This window comes from Hetaerina americana, unplaced genomic scaffold, assembly GCF_022747635.1.
Source record: "Hetaerina americana unplaced genomic scaffold, ioHetAmer1.1.p SCAF_6, whole genome shotgun sequence".
Taxonomy (NCBI): domain Eukaryota; kingdom Metazoa; phylum Arthropoda; class Insecta; order Odonata; family Calopterygidae; genus Hetaerina; species Hetaerina americana.
Genome location: NW_027287205.1, coordinates 56,524,676 through 56,549,458, shown reverse-complemented (window position 1 = coordinate 56,549,458; position 24,783 = coordinate 56,524,676). Strand labels below are relative to the sequence as shown.

The 24,783-nt window shown below is 38.1% G+C and overlaps 1 protein-coding gene across 1 annotated transcript in view; it reads right to left on the bottom strand.

Moving 5' to 3' along the window:
* Positions 1-6,101: 6,101 nt before the first annotated feature.
* The window catches only part of tei (irregular chiasm C-roughest protein teiresias), a 597,514-nt gene continuing 578,832 nt past the window's right edge, over positions 6,102-24,783 (bottom strand). Inside the window, exon 7 of the mRNA XM_071594231.1 lies at positions 6,102-7,050. Within this exon, the coding sequence (XP_071450332.1) occupies positions 6,223-7,050 (828 nt within the window). The 3' untranslated portion in view covers positions 6,102-6,222. The remainder of the gene's footprint in view (positions 7,051-24,783) is intronic.

Sequence of the window (24,783 nt, the reverse complement as noted above, 5' to 3'; positions counted from 1 at the left end):
CAAAAAAACGACTAAGTAATATCAATTTGGCAATTTTTCATTTTGTTCGTTCTTTATCTGAAATTATGTATGTTGGGAAACAAAACCATCGGCCAAGTACTCCTTATAAGATCAGAACCGGAAAGTTGCCGTAATGCCTTAACTAGTGAGGGAAAACTTCATGCGGTACAGTCCGAAAATAAAAGTACGTTGCGTTTTAGTAAACATTTACTGATTTTAGAATATACAACTAGTGAAGTTCCCTCAGGAACATTTAACAAGAAATGTAAGGAACGATGTTGGTGGAGACAAAGCTCAACTCTGCGCTGAAGAAGGGCATTAATAGCAACGGGGAACGAGCAAAAGACTATGAAAGGAATATTTAATAGGATTTTGGCGAAAAACTTCATCGCACAAACTTCATCCAGGAATTTTGCTGGAATGTTTTTCAGGGGTGTTCTGAATATTCAGGGTTTTCTGGGATTATTCACCACTCTGTCTCAAGTCTCCAAACTGCATTTCCGAGGTATTGCGACTCACATTTTTAGGTCAGAAGTGGCTGCAGGCAGTCTGTTTTCCATCAAGTTTAACCAAGCCTATTTCCCCTGATTGGTCTCTCATCAGCAAATGTTGATTTCTTGCGTCCTACTGCTAGGTCGCTTGTTTCTTTTTATGACATTTGAACGGCGGGGGTTGATTTCGGCGCTTTCCGTCGATGAAATTCTGTTTTCCCCACACTTGGGTTCTCCCAGTGGGGGAGGGAGGGAAGAGAGGTTATTTCGAACATAAGTTCATGCTCCTAACACGAGAAAAGAAATTTCTGTCCTGAAAAAAAAAGCTTTCGCTTCCGAAAACTCTTATTCACGGTTACTCAGTAAATCGGGACAAAGGAAATTACGTGAAAGACCTTTCGAAGCTGGATAACACGAAGCTTCTTTTGCCCCTTGCAGACATTACCCATCCAGAATGGAGGACAAAGGTAAATTTTGAATTGACAATGGCCTGAATAATGCGAATAGATTTCAATGCCTTCATCAGCGGATAATAGACTAGACATTTGTGGTAGCCATGGCGTTAATTTCCTTTCCTTGAGACAGTCCAGGAGGGAAGAGGAGTCGAAGGCGGCTACATTTCCTTTGATTAGAATTATTTTATTTCGCGTTATCGTTATCATACATTTGGCTCCGGAACCATGATAAGCAGGTTACTGATAAACCTTTTCACGTTGGATTCTTTCCTGTCTATGGAATTCATGATAAAACTCTTTTCTTTTAATTCGCCTTACTTTAATTCTTCTTCTAGAAAGTTTAATGTTAAAATTTAAGTGCTAAATTTTAAGATTTTTCAAATAGTTTTCTCATATCCTGTCTCTCTCTTCTCCTAACTCTCATGTTACGTCCTCTTTCCTTTCCCCTGTCGCGATCTTTCTTTACAAGGAACTACAAATATTGACTGCGGTGACACAAGCCTCTCAAGAAGACAGTCTTCGCAAAATTTCTTACTTCCCCTTGACTCCTCCCCAATCCCTTCTCAATTCCATCAGCCAGAAGAAATTAATGAAAAATACAACTCCTATTTCGTAGCACCTCCTTTCACTATTCCCCATTCTTCCGCCGTAATCCACCCCCTTCCAACATCTTCATTACGCGTTCCCATTTTCCTCTTTCTTTTTTTCTCCTCGCTCCAACTCCACCGCCTCCGTTCATGTTTGATCTCCATGGAAAGCCTCAGCACGTTGATTGTGCGGTTTGCTCCATCTTACCCTTCCCCGTCTCTCTCCCTAAATCTGCCTCCATGTTCTCAGTCTAGCCCCACGCGGTTCGTCATTCACTTGTCACCATCCCAGGCCTTCGTACGTAACAGCGCCCTCTCACCCCAGTTTTGTTGTATTCTTCACTGGAATGAAGACGCTGGCTTGTCGTCAAGCGCTACCAATGAAGTCATCCATTTCACTCTAGCTGAGACGTCAACTGTGCCTTAATTAATGGAAAATTTTCAACTTCTCCTGGTAAAAGACGCTATTAATTAGGACACTAGGTGCACATATTTGTGCGATTATTGGAGCAAACCCGGTCATTATATTATGATATATGTTTTATGAATGGATTACTTTCTTAGATAATGACCAACTTATTTTTCAAAATATTATTTATGTTGAATCCAGAAGATTTTTGCATCATTTTAATAATATCGATTATATTATGAGAAAATAAAATTAAAAATATAGTCACCATATTATTATGTTTTAGCATAATGTCTGTTAAAAATATACTATGAACGCTTATTTTTTATAAACCATTTTTTGGTTATTTTGCGAAGGGAATTGTACGCGATGAAGACAAATTGGAGCGTCATATGTGAGATTGTATTTGGCTTGAATGAATAGACGCTACTGACTGCTACTAATGTTTGCAATAATTTCTCATGCATATTCCATTTATCATTGACAGTCGCGAAAAACCGGTTTCTCCGCTGACGCTTCGTCAAAGTTTATCTTTTAAGCTGGTTGAGATTATATTTCTTTCTTGTAATAATTATAAATATAATCTGCATAAGTGCTTACATTGTTTATTTAACAACTTTTAACAAAAAAAAAAAGATTTATTGGTACAATGAGTCAAACATTTTCGTGCTCAGGCAGTCTCAAGTTTTGTCTGGTGCACATAACCGTAGGGATGGGCCAAAATTGTGAAAGCATGCCGCACGACAGTGAAATAATGTTTTCATATTCGTGGTCATTAAAAAATTCATGCAATTTAAACTATACGAAATTTTTTTTGCATTGCAAGTGAAAGTTAAAATTAGTAATTTTCATGCATGGCACAATCATTTTCTGAGGTTATAAAAATGTTCTCTGAAAAATAATAATACTTGATGGCTAATGAGTTATCAAAATGTGGGACCAAAAATCGTACGGCTACCTGCACAACAAATGCCTACCTGTATATTGTGGGCAATTATTCTTGACTCTTTCCATTCTTTGTGACCACTTCCTCAGGATTCCCCATGCGCTGCCATTTCTCAGTATACCCTTTCATTTTCAGCCCTCATTAGAGGTCGTTATCCTCTATCTTCTGACGCCAAAAAGAGTATATATCCGGTACATTTTTTGAAAGTCTGTTGCCTATTCGCCATTCCTTTTGACATACTTAAAAAATGCAGTACTTTTTGGAAGAACCTGTTTGAGAGGGTGTGAAAAAAGAAATGAGAACTCATTTTGTGTACATACCCACTAATGAAACTTTTTGAACGAGGAGAGTCGAGTTTTTTTTAAATATTTCCTTACGGCATTTAAAAGAGTCGCATTAAAATGTCTGAGAGAGAGGTGGAGAGATGCAAAGCACAGTTTGCGTTTCTTATGTCGTCCACAAGTTATCACCATGCCCAAATGAGCAGTCCCTTATCTTATGATTATCTTTGACAGGTATAAATAGGTTGTTTTTCCTGACTAAAATTTTACGAAATGGAATAATAACGGTCTAAGGTCTTAGAATCTTCATATATTTACGTATTCTGCCTAGAAATCACGTTCATTGGAGAATCTTCAAGCCAAAAATTCCTTTTCTGCGGTGTCGGGAGATAAATTTGGTTGAATAATCAAGTGTTGTACCCAAAGCGTTGCTTTTGGATTCTCTCAGGAGTGAAAGTGGATATGAATAGGCAAAGGGTGAGTGGTGGGAGATTTAATGGATAGAGGGACTCATTGAGATCGCAGGAAATCTCTTCCAGAAATGGCTTTTGTGCACGAACTAATTTCAAGCGGCTGGATAAGTAAGTTTCCTTTTTAATTAAGGGAGTTGCTTGACTCTCCTCTCTGTTCCATGATTTAAAACTTCATTCTCCTGAAGCTATAGTATCCATTGCTGGTGTAGTTAACCGGAAATTAATGGCGTTCTTACCTTATGATTGCGTCAGCTTAAATTTGTTCTCACCAAAATGTAGAATTTATAAATTTAAGAAGAAAAGCGGCGTAGTAGTAATTCATGTCCACAGCGAAAAATCATGTAACTACGTACATGTTTCAAATACTCCATCGTGGGATATAGAATTTAATTTTGAATTCAGTCAAGTTATTACATAAATAAATTAATCCTTTAATACTAAAGATAGGCCAACCTTTATATACACTATAAATAATTTAACAGAATAAATTGAATTTTTTTGGTTATTTTTAAATAGCAAGTAACTAGATACTATGACTGCACTTATAGCGTTGAATTCGTAGATTATCTACTCGGCAAGTCGGAGACCCACGGTTCAGTTCCGGGTGAAGGAAACCTATATTCCACTTGCGATAGGCACCCTCCCACCTTCCCCATCATTTTCTCATATAATATACAAGGTGTGATAAAAAAACTGATTATCTGATTTTATAACTTGTTTATTTAGACGGATACAGCTTAATTGAACTTGTCGTCCTATAAGTACATGCCGTGGCTGACGACACACCTTTTCCAACGATTCTTCCAGCTCTCGAACCCTGCCTGGTAAGCCGCCTCAGGCCCGCCGTGGAATCGGCGCCCTTTCAAGGTTGATTTTAACTTTGAAAATAAAAAGAAGAAGATTTTAAGAAAATCTGGCTCAGCATTGGCTCGATCCAGGAGTTCCTGACAAACGTCCTCACGTTTTTGTCTCTGTTCATCAGTCAGCACCCGCAGGACGAATTTTGATTCGACGCGCGTCATACCCAAAATGTCAGTGAAAATTGTCTAACAGTATCCAGAACTAATGTTCATTCCTCAGCTATCTCCTTAACAGCTAAACGTCGATTTACCCACACCCAATCGTTCACCAATTTGACATGGTTGGGGTCTGTCGAAGTGGAAGGCCGCCCCGTTCGCGAATCTTCATCTGTCCCGGTTCTGCTCCATTAAAAACGACTGTACCACTCAAAACACTGGCTTCGACTCATAGCTTCGTTAACAAAGGCTTGCTGAATCATTTCAAATGCCTCCGTAGCACTTTTTTCAAGGTTGAAACAAGATTTCACGCACACACGCCGTTCCTCTAGCTCCTTCATTGCTGCCGTTGCACGCAGTGACGAACAGGTTAAGACACGTACCACTGCTGCTGCGACGTAACGACTGGACGTAAACAAACGCAACACCTGTCGATTTAGTCGTCAGGTGTCTCGCTAGATAGTGCTAGTGTTTCGTTTTGATCTGTTTAACGGTTTGCGCAGAATAAAATCAGTCCGGTCCATTTTTTGATCACACTTTGTACTCAATATCTTTCCACAAACTGATCTTAGAATTATGTTCAACTCCTATCTTATTTCGTTTTGATTGAAATTATTTCTGTTATTGACCCAAAATGCTCTTGCTAATATACCTCTTTCGTCAGGATTATTGTTAACATGTTGAAGCATTTTTTGCCGAGGAAGTGAATTGAAAACTTTCATGCATATTTATCAGCCTTTTTTCAAGAAAAAAAAAGAAATGATTTTGAAAATATAGTAATCACAAAATAATGCCTACAGCCATGCGTATCTATTTTTTTTTTCTTAATGTGACCTCTTTTAAGAAAAATGATAGATGTTTCTATGGCGTGGTTTAAGTTTGATTTATTCAATTACAATATTATTAAATTCGTGAAAAAAAATTAAATGTAACATTTATTACTATAAACCTTTATTCGCACTTCATAAAAGTATGACAAAATTAGCAGCGAGAGCAAAATCGGTGATGTAAATCTCGCTGGGCGCGTAGCATTATGTTTATTGTTACATAGTATTGATTAGGTATTATACATGACTCTGTATATTATTACTTTGCTTTTAATAAAGATCAAAATATGCCAAAAAGCAAATATATAATTACTATGCTTGATATATTGTGCGGTCATTCATTCTAAATGTTATCGGCGTAAATTTTCATCCCCTTTATTTATTCGTTTCGTGTTGATATAAGCAACGATTTTACATGTTTATGACCAAGGACGGTTGCCATAGACGTGGTAATATTAGAAAAAAATGTACTTACCTTAATTTGGATCAGTTTTGGAAGAATAACCTCCGAATACTTTTGGAAAATTAAAAAGGTATCCTGGGGTGTAATAATAAGGAAACTCAGAGCACGTGAAAGAAGCAGGTTTTTAATCGCTGCTAAATCAAACACGTAGACAATTTTTCCATATGTTTTGTACACGGTACAACAATTCATCTCCATATTTTTTAAATTTTTTTTCACTTTTTCATTGTTTTTTTATACATATCCATATTTTAGGCAATCTATTATCATATAGTCAATGTCGGTTTTCCGTACAAAAAACGCGTCCTCTTCTAGGCGAGGAATCCAAGAAGGAAGAGAAAGGAGAGACTTTACAATGCGAGAGGGATGATTGGATAGGTGACAGGTGAAAGAGGCCAAAGACCAGGGAGACGGATAGGATGGGGCAAAGTAGGAGTAGGTAATGGCTGCTGAAGGGATTAGGGAACGGAAAACTCGCGATGACGAACGCAGGAATGCTCGGGATGTTGCTGATGAGGAAGATGAGAAGGAAGACAAGGAGGAGATGGGGAAGGCAGGATAACGATACGGAGTAAGGTGGGAGCGAGGTTGCTGTGGGAGGAGACAGGAACAGAGAGGGCAGGGATGGAAGGAGAAAATACAGGTATATAAGGAGCGATCTTGAAGGGACGGAGTTGGAGGGAGAGTGGGAAGCAGAGGAAGAGGGGAACAGGGATGAGGAGGGGGACGTGGACGAGGACAACGAGTCCTTGCTGGAACTGGAGGGATCCTTGCTGCTGGAGGAGATGGAGCTGGATCCAGCGGAGGAGGGCGGCGTGTTCTTCAGGGGGTTGCCATGCCCCGAGGAAGTGGACGAGGATGAAGGAAGCGAGGCGACAGGGAAAGAGGGCGGAGGCATTAGGGGCGGCTGATAGGCTGGTGGCGGCGGGGGTGGAGGCGCGTACGGACCCACGCCATCCCCGCCCCCGTTGAGCTCCAAGTGGACAAGTCCCTGAGCCACTCCCTCGCTGCTCCTCACGACAAAGGCGTATTCTCCGGCCGTCTCCGTTGAAACCTCTCTCACCGTCAGGGCGGATTGAAAACAGTGGGCAGAACCACCTGCCTGTAAGAGGAATACAACGGGGATTAAAAATTACTTAGTAAAGAAAGCGAGAGAGAGCACTTAATAGTTAGCACTTAATAGTTAGTAATAATTTGATAATTGACCAGAAAATACAGTCAAAACCAGTGCAATTGCCTCGGTAAAGACTTTTAGATGTTTAATTTTGTGACAACTGCTGCTTTAATTCCTGAAGGTATAAATTTGCACATACAAATAACTCTTATGTGAAGGCGAAATTTTAGTACAAGTTGTCACTTTTGCATGGATACCAAATAATAAAGTAGATTACTTTGCAATACACAAAGATTTGTGAATCATGTTTCTCTATTGAAATTGTCGGAATAACTTGTCCAAATGGTAAATCAAAAAGTGGTACTTGATCATAATTTAGCTGACGGAATCATAAATCTGTATCTCTATTATATTTGAGAAGAAAATGTACTCTGGAAATATTATTCAAAATGTTGGTAGCGAAATAGAAAATTATCAGGGGAAAAACCCTTATAAAATGTAAGCCATTTAAAATAAAATGATTGTACATTTTACGTGATTACGATAGAGTTTTACTGCTCACATAACTTCAGAATTTTATAGCTTTAAGTATAAAATACATTCTTAGATTACCGCAGAGTGATTAAATATAACCATTTACATAGAACTGACTAAAAAAATGAAATCAAAATCAACAATTAAATTCAGCCAAAGATAGCTACAATTAGCTAATTAAAACGCAGTAAAATCAACTGATACACGTCCCCCTTCGAGAAACACTCCTCCTTTTTGAAATATTCTCATGAAAATTCAGGCTGTAAAACTATAAGATGGAGCGCACCGAAGGGATGAAAGGCATTGACTTATTCGCAGAGAATTTGATTTTTCATGCTCGTATATTCAAACCTCTTTAGTTTTTGTGGACAAAACCTCCATAATTATCTGTTGTTTTTGCAGATGAAATGAAGATGAAATATTTTTTTGAATAACTTGTGAGGGTTATCGTTCTTTATTCATGGATGAATAGTAAACAAGATGGATGGAAATGTGAAGAAAAATACACATCGATTATATGGAACGCCCGAGCATAAACTGAGCGGAAAACGAATACACTTTAATATTAATGCGCACACCAACATCAGCTCTGGCAAGCGGACAATGTATACGAAGTTGGTTCAAAAAGTATCGCGACTTTTGTGTTTTTCCAAAAATTATGTATTTATTCATGAATATCTATTTGGTCCTCTTCAAAGTAATCCCTATTAGATATTATACACTTGTGCCGACGTTTTTTCCAATCCTCAAAGCACTTATCATCGAAAAAAAAAAATCATTTTTTGTGCTCTTGTCTAGTCTTTATCTCGTCAATCGTAGCGTAGAGTCATCCTTTCATGGGCTTCTTCAGTTTCGGGAACATGAAAAAGTCCCTTGTGAGTACGGTGGCTGCGGCATCATTAGTATGTTGTTTTTGGCCCAAAATTCGCGCGCAAGTAACGATGTGTGAGCAAGGGCGTTGTCATGGTGCAAAAGCCAATTTTTGTCCTCTTCCACAAATCCGGGCGTCTGTTGACCGGGGATTGCTTCGCGCAAATTGCGCATAACTTGCAGGTAACATTTCTTATTTATCGTTCTACCCTGTGGCAAGAACTCATGTTGCACCACGTCCCTGCAATCGAAGAAAACTCTAAGCAAATCTTTCTCATTTGACCAAACCTGGCGCGCTTTTTTCGGTATTGGCTCGTTCTTCAACTTCCATTGGGATGATTGAGCTTTAGTTTCCACGTCATAATCATAAAGCCATACTTCGACACCAGTTATGGCCCTCTGGAGCAAATTTGGGTCGTCGCGAACAGAGTACAACACCTCATAAGCAATGTTAATGCGTTGCTGTTTCTAGTCGAAATAGAGAAATTTTGGTTCGAACCTCGTGGCAACCCGTACCATGTCGAAATCGTTGATCAAAATCGAATGGCATGAGCCCATCGATTTGTTTAGGTCCTCAGCAACTTCTCTAACGGTGAATCGACGATTGGCCAATACTATGTTCTTCACTTCATGAATGTTTTCGTCTGTTGTCGACGTGCCCAGTCGTCCGGCACGATCTTCGTCGTTCACATCTTCTCGACCCTCTGAGAGCATTTTGTAGCACCGGTAAACGTTGCTTTGGTCCAAGGTAGGTTCTCAATATGCCACAATCAACATTCAGAATGCGTCCGCGCGCTTAATTCCGTTTGGCACACAAAATTTGATACCGATTCTTTGATCCATTTCTTGGAACAGGAAAAAATCGAAGACAAGGCAAAACAGCTATCAACAAATAACTGAACATTCAAAATGGCCGAACTTTTCGGCATAAGTGAGAGACATAAGTACCGACATAACGCGGCAAAAAATCGAAAAACAAATATACTTATCCCGCGAAAATTCAAAATTCGCGATACTTCTTGAACAGACCTCATATATGACCCTGCAAAGAACCAGAAAATGGATATATTTATGTAATGGGACAAATAAGGAACCGGGGTAGAATATACTGTAGAGAGAACAAAGAAAAAGCATTTTTCGCAGCTTAGTTTTAAATGTGATCAAGATTAAAATGGGTAGGAATTGAGAAAGAAAGCTCAGAATGCGGACAAGGAATCAAATGAATATGTTCTCTATGAAAGGATGTGCAAAAAAAATAAATCTGGTGAAGATATGGAAATTACGGATAAAAAGTGGCAATAGGAGTAGAACTCTCACTACGTAACTAAAAGTTTATATATATTCATTAATCAATGCAAGACAATATGCTCCTGTTTATAATTAAGCATTAGATTTACTGCTAATAAAATACCATGTTACATAAAACTGCCTTCTGTTTCCGATAACAAAGAGCAAAGTCGGAAAGGCTTTTGGATAGTCAACATAAAAGTTAGCAATTAAAGGCAGTAAATATTCTCAGCATAGTATTTTAATAACAAGTAAAAACCTTATTGTTTAAATTTGGACGGCAATGTGCTACTGTTTTTTACGATGCGGCACATGGAAACAGTACTATCAAAACAAACAATAAATGGGGGAATGCACAGAATCGAAAGTTACTATTATTAAATCAATATGCTAAGAGCAGTGAACTTCTAGTCTTTAATAAATTAGCTTCCATTAGGTAAAACTTTGTTTCCATAATGAGAAGTTGATCTACTTAAAATCTTTATCAGCAACCCAAATATAGTAACCTTTATCCTAGTGAAATAATGTGTCAACTATTTAAAGGGTGAAATAATTTAAAAATATTTAAATTCATAAAATAAATATAGCAATAACGTCTTCTAAAGTATTAAAATTCACCGAAAAAGATTTGTGTAAAATTTGGCTTGTTCTGAAATTCCTTACGAAAATTCCGTATTTGATGGTGCATTTTTAACGCATTCACTATACTGACTACTGCGAAAGTTTATGATCACATTTAAAACTGAAATATTTCAAGCCGGGATTTGCAACGCTTTTTGCGTGGCTGTTTAAATTCACGAGTTTTGGAGATTTAGTTTTTTCTAATGTGCTGATAAAACAGCACATTAGTACTACGGAGAGCTGGAATTGTAAACGTTCCAACCTCTCTCAAAAAGGTACAACGCTTAAATACGATATTTTCGCCCACATTTAAAAATTATTTCATTAAAAAAACACTATTAATAATTATATCGCTCCATTTGTTCATTCAAGGAAACATTTTAAATGTTTTAAATTTTTCCTCCACACGTGCGCACCCGAATTCGCAGATTTAGACCACACTAAGATACTCGTCGCGCGTAGCACATAACGTTAAATTGCATTCCTCGCCTCGCAACAAGGGCACGATATCCCAAAGGAATTGAACTCCTGCTTTAAAAGTGGGAGAGCGGAGATTCAGCGCTGCGGTTCTCTCCGGGATGCAGCCTGTATGTGAAATCTCCGACAGAACTACGAGAGCGGTCGTAAGTCCCCAATGATTTAGCAAGTTACAGCGGTCGAATCGTTGGTAGCGAAAAGATAGACGGTATGGTGAGTAATTGCCGTTCATTTTGTCGACTTTCTCAACAACCTTTACCGGAAAATTGAAAGAATTCCTCTGCGGGATATCTACGTCTTTAATGAAATGTTCCAAACTTCATTGATTTAACCATCTTTACTGCCACTCAAAAAATGTATACCTTATGCATCCTTACGCAAAATGCGACTTGCGGTAGTTCGCCAATTCAGTCTATAATGAATGTAATTATTTCCATGGTATACGTTTGCTTTATCGATATTTTGAAACAAAAATTAATTAAGTAGTGGGTGCATTAGTTAAAAAAAAACTTTGGTGATAATTTATAAATACTACTCACCCGTTGTAAACTTTTATAATCTAAACTAAAACGTTTTCAAGAAAGAGTTTTGCTTAAAGTGCAATCAAAATTAATTTCTCTCTAATTAAAGCGGAAATTGTTTTTGAGAATTATAATTACATTTTACACTAAATGAAACTACGATTGTTTTTAAGATCGGGTTTCTTAGTTCCGTTAATTTCAGCAAAAAAAAGCATCGATTCCTGATTTTTGTTTATTTGAACTGAAAGATCTGGTTTCTTGAATTATATGTCGATTCGAACATATTTTTTTCATTTAAAGTCCGTTTATCCGTATTGATTACAATTATAGCTCATAATGACAATTGTGATAATGAGTGTCTTCGGAGGTAACTTGGTTTTGAGTTAGACTGCTATAAAAATATCTATCTCTTACTACGACCATGTTTAAATCTTGCTTTAGTTGACAAAAAATTAGATTAACCATTGAATAAATTTTTTTTCTAAAATAAGACGTTTGGTTACGGAAAGAACCTTAATTCTACGCAAGAAAATTATTTCTTACGTGAATACAGCGGCAGTAGAATTAGTAGCATAGTAGAATTATAGGAGATGATCATTGCTGTTGAAACTCTTTTTCATAAAAGTGTTCTTGTAAAAAAGGTCATTGCCACACATAAATCTTCGCAAAGCTCACCTTTAAAAATGAACAGAAATAATTTTGCTGTGGCTACGGTATTTCGTTTTCTCGGATGCTCACACAACGCAAAACGCAATGCGTTCATGAAAAACTGTACTATACCTTACCGTTAATTTTTCATTTCAAAAGATTTAATTCTCATTCAGAGCTTCTATTAATAGAAAAATGTGAATAAAAGAAAAGAAAAAAACTGCCTTGCAATAGAAATGCATAGAAAAAAATGTGATCATTTTACTCCGCCACCTATTGGCCTAAATGGGCTCGACTGGAGCCTTGGGTGAGATAGTAAGAAAATGGACCTCAAGGAATTTCGTGCGAAATTAGGATTGGGGCAAAATATGACGTTGTTTGTGAGGTGAGGTGAATGGAGACAATGATTCTAACCATAAATAGAAGAGAAACAAAATACTGGATTGTGTTATTATTAAATTTGGTCACCTACACCGAAATATCTAAAGAAAAAATATGTTAAAAATTTAAAAATGAGCTTGCCATGCGTTTTTATCGTAACCTCATTTTAAGGCTAGAGAGCTTTGCTTTCTAGCTCATGTTAGGCCAAATTTGGAACAGGTGCACGTTATATGGAGTCCGTCTTAGCTGTTTCGCCCAGTTTAGTCAGCCTTGTAAAGGCTTAGCGATCGGAATATCATTTAATTACTTGAATGGGGATAAGTTCCACAGCAGTGCCTTCAGATTTTAGTTGGTAATGTCGTGAGAAGTTTACAATTTTATCGTAATAAACCTTAGACACACTAACTTCTGAAGCGCAATCAATTTGTAAGTTGAATTAAAGTTGTACAGCTGAACTGGAATATAATATAAATATGGATAAAAATTCAAATAAATTTATCATGGAGTGCGTTTCAGGAAGAAATCTATTCCCTATGAAAGAAGCTGGAGTCTGTTTTAATCCCTATGAGGTAATACCAACTGAGATTTTTCATATCTTAGCATGTTTATGTACGGTACATCATATATTGATGTCAGATGAAACTAATTGGGTAATATAAGCCAGGCTTTTACATGGGCAGTAATTGCGAAATCAAATGGAATTCTTAAGGCTGAATTACGAGGTGAAGGTAATGAAATTTGGCAGGGCGCGAAACTATATAGGAATAATGAGATAGGCAGGTGGCAGGATAACTGGGAGTACTCATCATTATTTGGAATCATTTCCACAATAATGCATTCGACAACATACAATCAGATCTTATTCAATGAAATATAAGAAAGCTGCACATGAGATGCGGAATATATGAAAATATCGATTTAAGTACTAAACAGTTGAAACTGTGAAAAAGCGTTTTGGTCTCAATAATAAGTAATTGCGATGGTTATTGGCGATTAAATTAAAAAAGCCAGTTCGTACCCGCTTGTAAAAATACGGTCTACTAAAGTACCAGCTTAAAAATTTTTTTTATATCCTTCAATTTGAAATTAGGGCTGCCTCATGATAAAAGCACTCTTTTAAAACCGAAAACTACGTACAACCCAGGGATGCGTACATTTTCTTTGGGTGCTCAGGGTCATTTCCACTTCCATGTAAAAGCCCTAACGGGAAATTTTTCCTTCTTTCATTTAAAAAAAATGGATATTTTTTAGACTGTAATAACTTTACAAATATCAGTACCACCTACACTAAGTTTGGTATTTTAATTCAGAGCTCTAAATGCAATTCAGTGTAACCTTGAGTCTTTATAAAATAATTAATTCTGTTGAGTTTTTTTTTGCCTGACAACCTAACTCCATTATCTTAAATGTAGTGGTCCTTCCAACGCTGAATCATAGTGTCGTAGTAATTGGTATAACTCAGCAGAACAAGCCGGGCGGAAGTATCCCAAAAAAAAGAAGTTTCCCCATATATTTTCCCAGGAAACGCTCCAAAACTCTTGAGAATCTGCACCCGGACTAAGTGTGACTTCTTGGGTATAATTCATTTCAAAATATAAGAAGGAATGTTGTATCCGAAATTTTCCAAGAAGGTAGAATGGCAAACATACAAGTACTATTCTTTATAACACTTCATTAAGAATTGTGAATATTGGTACCAGAGAACAATCATTAGCCGTATCATTTGGGCTGTTACTTTTAAATATTTTCTATCGGTATTTTTTAAATAAATCGAAAGTTCCAAAAAATTTTACATTCATTGTTCTGTGAGTTGAGTTGTTTTTAACACTTCGTACATGTTTGAGTAGTTTTAAAGCACAGCAGGCCAACCATTCTGAAATCCAGTAAAAAAAAGCTTGCCAGGGTTTTAAACCACGATGAGAGTATTTGTTTACTATTTGAAAGTCTAAAGATGTTATATTCTTTAATTATCATTTTCCATTATCCGTATCAATAAAAATGTAAAGTTTCGTATCTTCCATACCATTCTATCGTCAGCATTCATTTCAATCAGTACAAATCTAGCATAATTTTCTCAAATAAGATTTATTTGATACTAGGTTTTAGCATGATAATGCTAAATATAATATGGGTCCCTCCGCATGGGCCTTGACGCGGTGGAAGGTCATATAAGGAAGTATATAGCAATAAATAATAAACAGAGGCAAGTAACGAAGACAGCGAAAGAAGCATGGCGAAAGACAGAGCGTGGACATGGAAACTATGCTGAGGAAAGAGTGTAGATACACGGTAAGATTAAAAATCTGTCAGGAAATAAGAAGGTAAAATATAAAGGAGTAGATTGGAGGGATAAGGATCCTCAACCTGTACATGCCTCAGACTACTCAGGTGCTAGTGGGGAACGGGGAATCCGGATGGGCAGTGTTAGGAAGAGCAAGACTGGGGCGTCCATTATCACCGGTGCTGTTCAACGCATAAGTGGAGCATATGCCTAAAGAGGCATGGAAATGAAATTCGGTGGGAATTTCATTAAATTAGTTAGGTTTGTTGATGATAAATATTTTCTTTGAAGATAGGAGAAGAGATATGGTTGGGGAAATGTGGTTGGAGCTTAAGAACGGGATGAAAAGAGCATATAAGGAAAAATAGAAATGGTGGAGAACCAAAGAATTCAGAAACCATCGGTCACGGAAGAGACACTTAAGAAGATGGATGAAAAACGGAAATGGGATATATGTACCCACCATAAGAGATAAGACGTCAAAGTTAAGAGGTGGAAGGACTTAGGAAAGGTGGAAAAAATACGTAAAAAACTTGCCTTAAGGTAAGAGGAATTAGTGAGAATATAAGACTGATAACGGGTTCATGGAGGGAAGATGTGAAAAAAGATTAGTTAAGAAATCACATCTTATGGATGTGAGATCTGGTCTTTGAGGCAGGAGGATTCGCATGGACTGAAGGCTTTTTAAATGTGGGTGCGACTGAGATTGGAGAAAATTATTTTGCACAGATTAAGAAAAAGGCCGAGGTTTTCAGTAAGGTGGACGAAGAAAGGGAACTACCACTGGCAGAGAAGGAAGTTCTGAAAAGGCAGAGAAAGTAGATGGAGCAAGTTTTGAAAGACCGTGATATAGAATGTTGGGTAAGCCGTTTTACCAATTATCTCTTCAAGTTTAACTATAATTTCAAGACATTTTCGCTCAGTTATACACACGCAGTGGATTTTGGAACGAAATTTCTTTCCTGATACACCCTGGAGAGTATTCCGTACATTTTAAATTCCGAAATATGACGGCGGGCTTGGTTACATTTACTGCTTAAAGGTGATTATTTTGTGACGCATATGGTCTGAGTCCTGTTGCTGGCGACACCATGATCCAATTAAAACGGAAAAATAAATGAGTAAAAAGTAAGATTTGCAGATATTTTTGCATCACAGAATTCGCATATCTTTAAAAGTTTTATGTTGGCCATCACGGAACTTACGTATATGGAACGGCGCGGTATTATTTACTCTAACTTGGAATACATCGCAGGAGAAAGATAAAAGTCCGATGCTTGACTTAACTTGCTCTTGCGACCCAGAGGTCATATTCCCCGAAGTTTATTCCATAATATTGTTTGCATGTCTCTGTGTGTCCTTGGAACTACAATGCTGGAGACGGGGAAAATTTGTCGGGGGTGGGAAATGAAATTTCTAGTTTGACGAGAGGAAAACCATTTCCTTGGGTATGCTATGCGACATATGATAGGAAAGCCAATATTCCGAGAGGGAATTTATGTTTGACATCATAATACAGCCAATAGAACAGTTAATACATGTTAATATTTCATAGTGCTGGAATGTACGATTAACCAGTTACAGTTGATAATTTACCTTTTCACTATCGTTTTCTATGATTTGGGTGGTTCAATGAGCTTCTCAAAAACGACGAAATGAAAATAAAAGCATTTTCACGGATGTTTTGAAAACCGTTTTTCATTATTTGCCTTTTACTACATTCATAAATGAGCTAAAGAGGGAATTGCGATTGCAAAAATTTAAGGCTCTAAAACTCATTTTCTAAGAAACAGATTCCTCTAGTGTAGAGTAATTAGACGTAGTAATAGAGCAACTTCCATGCACTATATAAAATAATTAGATAGCATAATGATTTGATTGTTCAAGGATGTCTGTACGAAAAATACGAGCTCAATGCTAATGGATAACAATATTAAAGACAGGACTTTGTTTTCCATAGCTTCTCTTCTTTGAGTAGAATTTCAAATTTATTACATAACTATTTGCGTACATAAAGGTGTACGATTTCTCAGAATTCAGGCTCGGACAAATGATTGCGTTATTATCCGCGTCGAGAAGTCGATTTTTCCCTCAAGTATGGGTGCTATACGAACTCATTTCATTTAAACCCTAGGAGACCCAATAGAAATACAAAATTGCCTTATCGGGATTCAAGCGGCACGCTCTGCATTGAGTAGCACGTACTGCATTCAAAAAAATTCCAGTGATACTGGTCTCAACGTAGCCGCCCAAGTTGCCTGAAGGGAAAACCGGAGGCATTGAAGCTGGTAAAGGATACGTACGATACGAAATAAATTTATACGCCATAATACTTAAGTTATCTTTAGACATCGTAGTTTTCTCGTCGGTAGCATAGCGTTAATTTCATTCATTCGCTGTTAGAGGATTTTTTCACGCGACGTTCATAATTTGTCCAACATCTGAAGCAAGAAAAAAAGAAATTTTATTGCTAATGCGAATTGAATTGGTAATTTTATAACATCGATTAATTTGTTAAAACAGGCAAAAAAGTCCCAGGGGTTTACAGGCACGAAACCTTCAAGGGTTAGGCGATGTGCGTCAATTCATCTCGAGTAATTAGCATAAGAAAATTCGGGTGAAAGAAGCAAAAGGAGAAGTGATATAGTATAGAAATATATCTGAGAGAAGGCCAGCCGATTAAGAGTTTGAATACAGTAAGACTAAGATTGTGTTTGAAATGCATTAAGACAATGCTCAGGAAGGATGAGCCTTGTTCCTTAGGAAATAAAATGCAGGAAATTTAATAATAAAACTATTACTCATTTAGAGAATGCCAAGGAAATCCATGGAAGAATTCAACATTATTCTGACGGCGATTAAAGGTAATAAAATAAACTGACACGTAGGTAGAGATAATTTGAAATGGAATAATTTAACTTAAAAGATTTAAATTACTTAATAAGCAAGGGATTGAAAAAGAAATACGATTTTGTAATTATAAATAAGGAAAAATTCTGGAAAGGGTTTTTATTACCTCAATCGCACTAATTATGAAGTAATAATTTTAGTGTTATTTCTTTGGTAAAATATGTCCCCATACAGGAAAGCAGAGTCACCAGGATGTGAAGACTGTACAACTATCACATATATTAAATTAAAAAAAAGGCAAAGGAGTTGCAGAGAAGTAACGAAAGTTTGAAGAGGGCTGGCCGTTATTTAACTGTGGGTATTTTTTTTAGATTTATGAGGAAGGGGCCGTCGAGGCCAAACACACCAAAGCAGTCATGAAAACATTAATGTAAATTAGTCTAGGATATAAAAGACGTTTTCGTTTGCTTATAGAACTTAAAAACTACGGACATACGGATTGAAAAAAGCAATGAAAATATTGCAGGATATAGGAGAATATTGAAGAGAAGTTTCAACGTAAAAGACTCGACCAGTAAGGAAATTCTAGTTCTCTAAGAGAAATGGGAAGGAGAATTAATCAGTACAAGAGGCACAAGGCAGAGGAGTAAGGTTTGGTTGCCCGTTACTCGTCGTGATTTTTAACGCAAACGTCGATAAAATGGCAAGAGACGAATTAGAGTAACGGAGTGGAGCGGGAGTATTGAGGAAGGAATGAACTTCGGAGGAACCCGAATAAATCAGTTCACCGATATCCAAACTGTGGTTAGTTATTCAGCCTATGGATTTTACTGTAACCCACATTACTAAATCATGTGAATGGAGAAGGATCAGGGTATACCATATAACGAGTAATGAGATTACAAAATAATCTGATGGATTGTAAAATTCAATTCAGGAGCGAAAAGTACCCTCAGCTCTTCATCGGTCCCGTAATGAAATGATTAGTTGGAATTTTTCACGCAGTACTGGCATAGCATTAGCAAACATAACAGTTTCAGATTCCAAAGAAACTGCGGGAGATGCCGCAACAGTAACTTTTAACGGAGTGATCCGCTAATGTGCATTTCAATGCAACAATTTCAGTGTAAAAATCATTCTCCTTGACCTCACATTTAATCCACATTCATTGATTGAATCAAATCCACATTTTCCGAATGGTCCTGTAAAACTTTCTACGACTTCGTAGTACTTTTTTACTTTGAAAGTTCCGTGCATTTTTTACACGTGTGTTTCATCTCTTATGAGGAATGAAAAACGATTTATCAGGGAAAGGTAAGGTGGGGAGGAAGAGAGGAAATAGGTGAGGGAAGAATTTGAAGGGAAAAGAGCAAGGGCTGATAAAATTTCGAGGGGAAGATGAATGGAAGGAGATGGAGAGCGCCAGTGGGTGAGATAGAGAGAGAGAGAGAGGGAGGGTGAGATGGGGAAGGCAGTGCGGTACACAGGGTTGGAAGGTTTGGCGGAGAGTGATGGGCAGGTGTAGGGTTGTTTGGTTGGCCGCTTCGACGAATGGCCGATGGAGGGTGGGAGGGCGGAGGAAATGTCGTGTTGCAGAGGGATGACGAGGGCGTGGCGGACTCCGGGGATGGTTTGGGTATGTGCCAACGAAGGTTTTTATTGCTTAAAGGGTAGGTCGGTGAGGTCAAGGGTTTTTAAACTCATGGTGGAGGGATGCTACAGGAAGATAGGGAAAGCATCGAAGGGGGATGGAGGAGGGTGAGTGGACCGCTTTCGGGGAGTTTGCTGAGGGTTGGAAAAAGAGGGGTGAAATTGTATTATAATTGAGTTGCAAGAGGGAAGAGTACCGAAGAGGTGAGGGGATGATACACATGGGAAGGGATTTGAGCTGTGAATATATGGCAGATTGAGGGTGAATATAGACGGGATTGCGGTTGGATTGGGGCTGGAGTGGCGCGATCCCTTTGAACTCGGATGGGGTAGCTTGTGGGCGGAGGAGGATAATAAATTCAATAGTTTATTTGACTGCGGACTCGAATCTCCTCCTCCCACCTCGTACGAGAACGAATTTTATAAATTGTCAGTAAGCCGAGATAAGTCTGTCCTTCGGAAATATTATTTCTCACGAGGGATATAGGATTTTCATTTTTTCACAAAAATATAAAGATGGTTTGCTATTATGCGGAATGAAGAACTAACTGTTCCCACTAACATTGCAGACTTAATGGGAGATTTTTAGTATTAAGGGAGGATTGCATTCTTCGGGTGACTGAGGGCTTGAATAAGTGACTAATATCTTTCATTTATAATCACAAATACTGAGTTAGAGGGTAGTTGGGGGGCTAAAGTTAAATCTAATTATTACTGATGCATTTTCAAAAGAACTGCATCTAAATTGTAGTGCTCGCTACATGTTTTGGTTTCGTCAAAAAGTTTTGGGAACTGCTTCCCACTTCTGTACCATTTCAATATTAAATTGTATCAAAAACTATGATTCCAATTCACAGTAGATTTCAGGGAAACTAGAGTATTGAAAGATCTACCTCGGAATTCATGAATGCAGTTAAAAGCAACACCATTTTCAGATGAGAGGAAACCTGCAGTTTACATTAACAGAATCAATGAAAAATCGACCAGATTTTTAGCATATATAAAAACATAAAATCATTAGCCAATTGAAATATTTTTGAAAGGGAAATCGATACTAGGTTTTAATTATATTATGCATTGAGAAAATGATATTTGTTGATCTCGCAGTTGAACATATATCTCTAACTAGATCGTGTTGAAGGGATAGATGAGATAGGTTATTTCGAGGTTGACAGAAAAAAAAGAGAATGATCGCCTGTCAGGCGAGGGGATACACTCGCTTGATTGATAATCCGAGGTGTAGCGTCCGTCGAGGGAGAAGATCCCCATGAAATCCTCAAGGTATTTGGCACAGCCTGCAAGGGACCGACCGAAGGGTTTGGGGCCGGAATAGGCTTCCAAGTCCCGCCGGGTTACATTGCTGTGCTGAGGGTTTGCGGGGATTGAACGGTTCCTGGGCATAATGTGCTGGGTTTGTTTCCAAGGAAACAGATTACGCAAATGAGGGATGGGAACGGTTTAACCGAATCGCGTGGCAACCCAAAGTTGAGCTTTATCGTATGATATGTAGAATTAAACTGATGGTTAATCCAAGACAAAGAGCATTTCATTTGATGATAAAAACGCCCAAAAAGGAATTTCCCTCTTGGTTTTGTCACTATCACCAGTTGCTATGATTTTGATCTGGAAGGCTAAAATATATTTGTTGAGGAGAGGTGGCGAATGAAGTATATAAAATAACATTTAACCATATTATCCTCTTTAATATACACAAATTTATCGATTAATAACTTCAATGAAGAGGATTTAATGCAAATGCGACATTGAATTGATATATTTATTACTTCAGGCAAGTGTGCTAACGTATATACGTAACACCACTTACACATGTGGCGGACAAAAAAAATATATATATATACATACATATGTATCAAAATTATTTTTTTATTATTAGGTAATCTACCGGTTAAAGTAGGTTTTGGATGGATACACCTACCAACTCAATATTTTGTAACTTCTAACAGAAGAAAACCTAACGGCCTACTTTACCACAAGTCTCTCTTCATCTCTGTGTACTTCCTTCCCCTCTTAACACCAGCAAACATACCTATCCTATTCCTGCCCTTTTCCTAACATTCTCCCCTCCATTACAGTCTTCAACATCCCACGGCAAATCAATACGCCCTTCATCCATTTTTCCTGCCTCCTTATGATTTCTCCAAACAATCCCCTCTCCTCTTACACCATGCCTAGCACTTCCATGTTTCTATTTCTTTGGGTTTATTTCACCTTTTCCCTCCTTCTCCACGCCAACATTTCAAAAACCTCCAATCTACGGCTATCCTCCTGTTTCAGTGACCATGTTTCTGTGCCGTGCATAACTACATACGCTATACATCAAAGTTTTCACGAGCCTTTCCTTAACATCCTCACTCAATGTCCCTGTCATTCTCATCCTCACTCACCCTCCTTCTTTTGAAAGCCTTTTTGCTCAGTGCTCTCACTCTTATTGTTCTGAAATCCTCACATGATGTAGCCTTTGCCTTTTTTCGAAATAGGAGCAAACAAGAATCTCGCAAAGTCTTCCGGCCAGATTCCTTCAGCATAGATGCCACGAATCAGTCCATATAGACTCTTCCTCCCCCATATTCCTAAACCTTTTAGTAGTTCCACAGGAATGTTGTCCATCCCCACGGCCTTATTTGATTCCATCTCCCTTAATGCCCTTCTGTCTGTGCATTACCATAATATCATCTAACTGATACCTTCTAAGTCACCTGGCATTTTCCATGCATACCTATACCCTTTGTGGTGTCTTAAATAAGTGTTGGTGATGACTAACCCCTGTCTCCGGCAGAACTCAACTGCTTTCTCCCCGCGGTCGTTCCTCGTGCCTAAACCGTAGTTCCCCACCTCATCACGATCTCTTCCTCCGCCTACCGTCGCATTCCACCCCCATCACTATCAAATGTTTCCCTGCGGGAAAACTCGCGATCATGCCCCCTAACTGATCCTATATCCATTCGACTTCTTCCTCCTTACGATTGTTTGGTGGCATGTACGTGTATACGGGAACAATGACCAAGTTCGTCCGTTCTGATTTCTCTACTAGTTATAAATGTTTCTGAGATTGGCGGGTCATCTGTATGCGAGAGAGGGGCAATACGGCAATATGGATGGGGTAGCGTCATTACCGTGTAAAATGGGAAACAGGTCTTCATGAAAGGTTTTCTGTCTGTTGTATTCGGAGAAATAAGGTGGTGCAAGTGGAGTCCTGAGTCAGATGAGGGGTTTTTTTTCTGTTGTGTGTGATGCCACGTGGAGCGGTGGATTTTATTTTGTAAGAGCTTCTCTGGGTAAACGCGATTGTGAAGTGAATTTTGTCGCTTGAGGAGGCATTTGTGGAGTTTGGCTGTAGTGATGTAAAGCAGGTTAGAGAGAAAATGGGGAATCGAGTGTTTGGAATGAGAAGGGTGACAGCTGGTTAAGTGACGGTATCGCTGATGGTTAGTGGCTTTGATATGCACTGAAGTGGTGAATATGTTGTTGCGAAGTAAGAAATCTGTGTCAAGAAAGGTGATGGTGGAGCCTGAAATGGAAGGAGTAAATTTAAGCTTAGAAGGAGAATTTAAGGCCGATAAGATCTTATTGAAGGACTCAGACCCGTGTGTCCAGAGAATATAGATGTCGTCTATAGAGCGGACACAGAAAAGAGAATAAATAACTACATATATATATACACACACATATACATATTTATATATATACATATATATACACACACACATACGATGTCGTATATATTCAGGTACATCGATGTACCCGAACGAGTTCTGTTCAAAAGTTATCGCGAATTTTGAATTTCCGCGTGTTACATATATTTGATTTTTATATGGCGTTATGTTGGTACTTATGTCTCTTACTTATGCCGAAACGTACGGCCATTTTGAATGCTCAGTTAATTGTTGATAGCTGTTTTGCTTGCACGTGTTTTGGCTTGTCTTCCATTTTTTCCTGTTCAAAATAATTGATCAAAGAATCTGTGTCAAAATTTGTGTGAAAAATGAAATTAAGCACACGGAAGTATTCTGAATGTTGACTGTGACATTTGGAGAAGCTACTTTGGACCGAAGCAACGTTTATCGGTGGTACAAAATGTTCTCAGAGGGTTGAGAAGATGTGAACGACGAAGAGCGTGCCGGACGCCTGAGCACGTCAACAACAGACGAAAACATTCATGAAGTGAAGGCCATAGTATTGGCCAATCGTCGAATCACCGCTAAAGAAGTTGCTGAGGACCTAAACATATCGATGGACTCGTGCCATTCGATTTTTATCAATTTTTTGGGCATGCCACGGGTCGCCACGAGGTTCGAACCAAAATTTCTCTATTTCGACTAGAAACAGCAACGCATTAACATTGCTTATGAGGTGTTGGACTCTGTTCGCGACGACCCAAATTTGCTCCAGAGGGCCATAACTGGTGTCGAAGTATGGCTTTATGGTTATGACGTGGAAACTAAAGCTCAATTATCCCAATGGAAGCTGCAGCACGAGCCAAGACCGAAAAAAGCACGCCAAGTTCGGTCGAATGTGAAAGTTTTGCTCAGAGTTTTCTTCGCTTGCAGGGGTGTGGTGCATCATGAGTTCTTGTAACAGGGTAGAACGGTAAAGAAAGAATATTGCCTGCAACTTATGCAACCCACAATGTCAATGTCCACATGTGCCGGATTTGTGGAAGAACAAAAATTGGCTTTTGCACCATGACAACGCCCTGCTCACACGTTTACTTGTGCGCGAATTGTTGGTCAAAAACAACACTCTAATGATGCCGCAGCCACCGTATATTCCCAAGACCTGGCCCCTAGTGACATTTTCTTGTTCCCAAAACTGAAGAGGCCCATGAAAGGACGACGCTACGCTACGATTGACGAGATAAAGACTGTATCGAAGGAGGAGCTGCGCAAGGTCACATGAAATGATTTTTTGAATTGCTTCGAGGTTTGAGTAAATCGTTGGCACAAGTGTATAATATCTAATGGGGATTAATTTGAAGGGGAAAAAATAGATATACATGAATAAATAAATAATTTTTGAAAAAAAACACACAAGATGTGATACTTTTTGAACAGACCTTGTATATCGATGATGTTGAAGCACTCAGGAGAGTACAATGCAACATATTAGCCGGCACAATTGAGCACAAAAATATAAAAAGAGTACACGTAAAAGGATAATCACTTTTCAGAACGTTTAAGCTTTCGGCTGAGATTTGACCTCGACGCATAAAATGCCTTAGAGAAGGCCGAAAACTAAAACTTTCTGGAATGTGAATGTTCTTTTACATGTTATCTATTTTTTATATTTGTGTTCTAATTATCTCTTCAAGAATGTTATTAGATGCTAATAAATGTATTTCTTAACAGCTTACTTAGGCATTCATGAACAGAATAAAAATAATTATCAGAATCATTGCGCTATTAGGCATTCATCAGTTCCTTTACTAGTGATCCAAGTAAATAGGTGTATATAGTAATCCTAGACTGCTGTAAAATTATTTAATTGAATAATATTTATTAATTATGATTTTATTAGCAAATCTCAACTGGTAATTATTTCTGATCATTTGTGGGTGAACATTACTGATAGTAATAAAGCTTC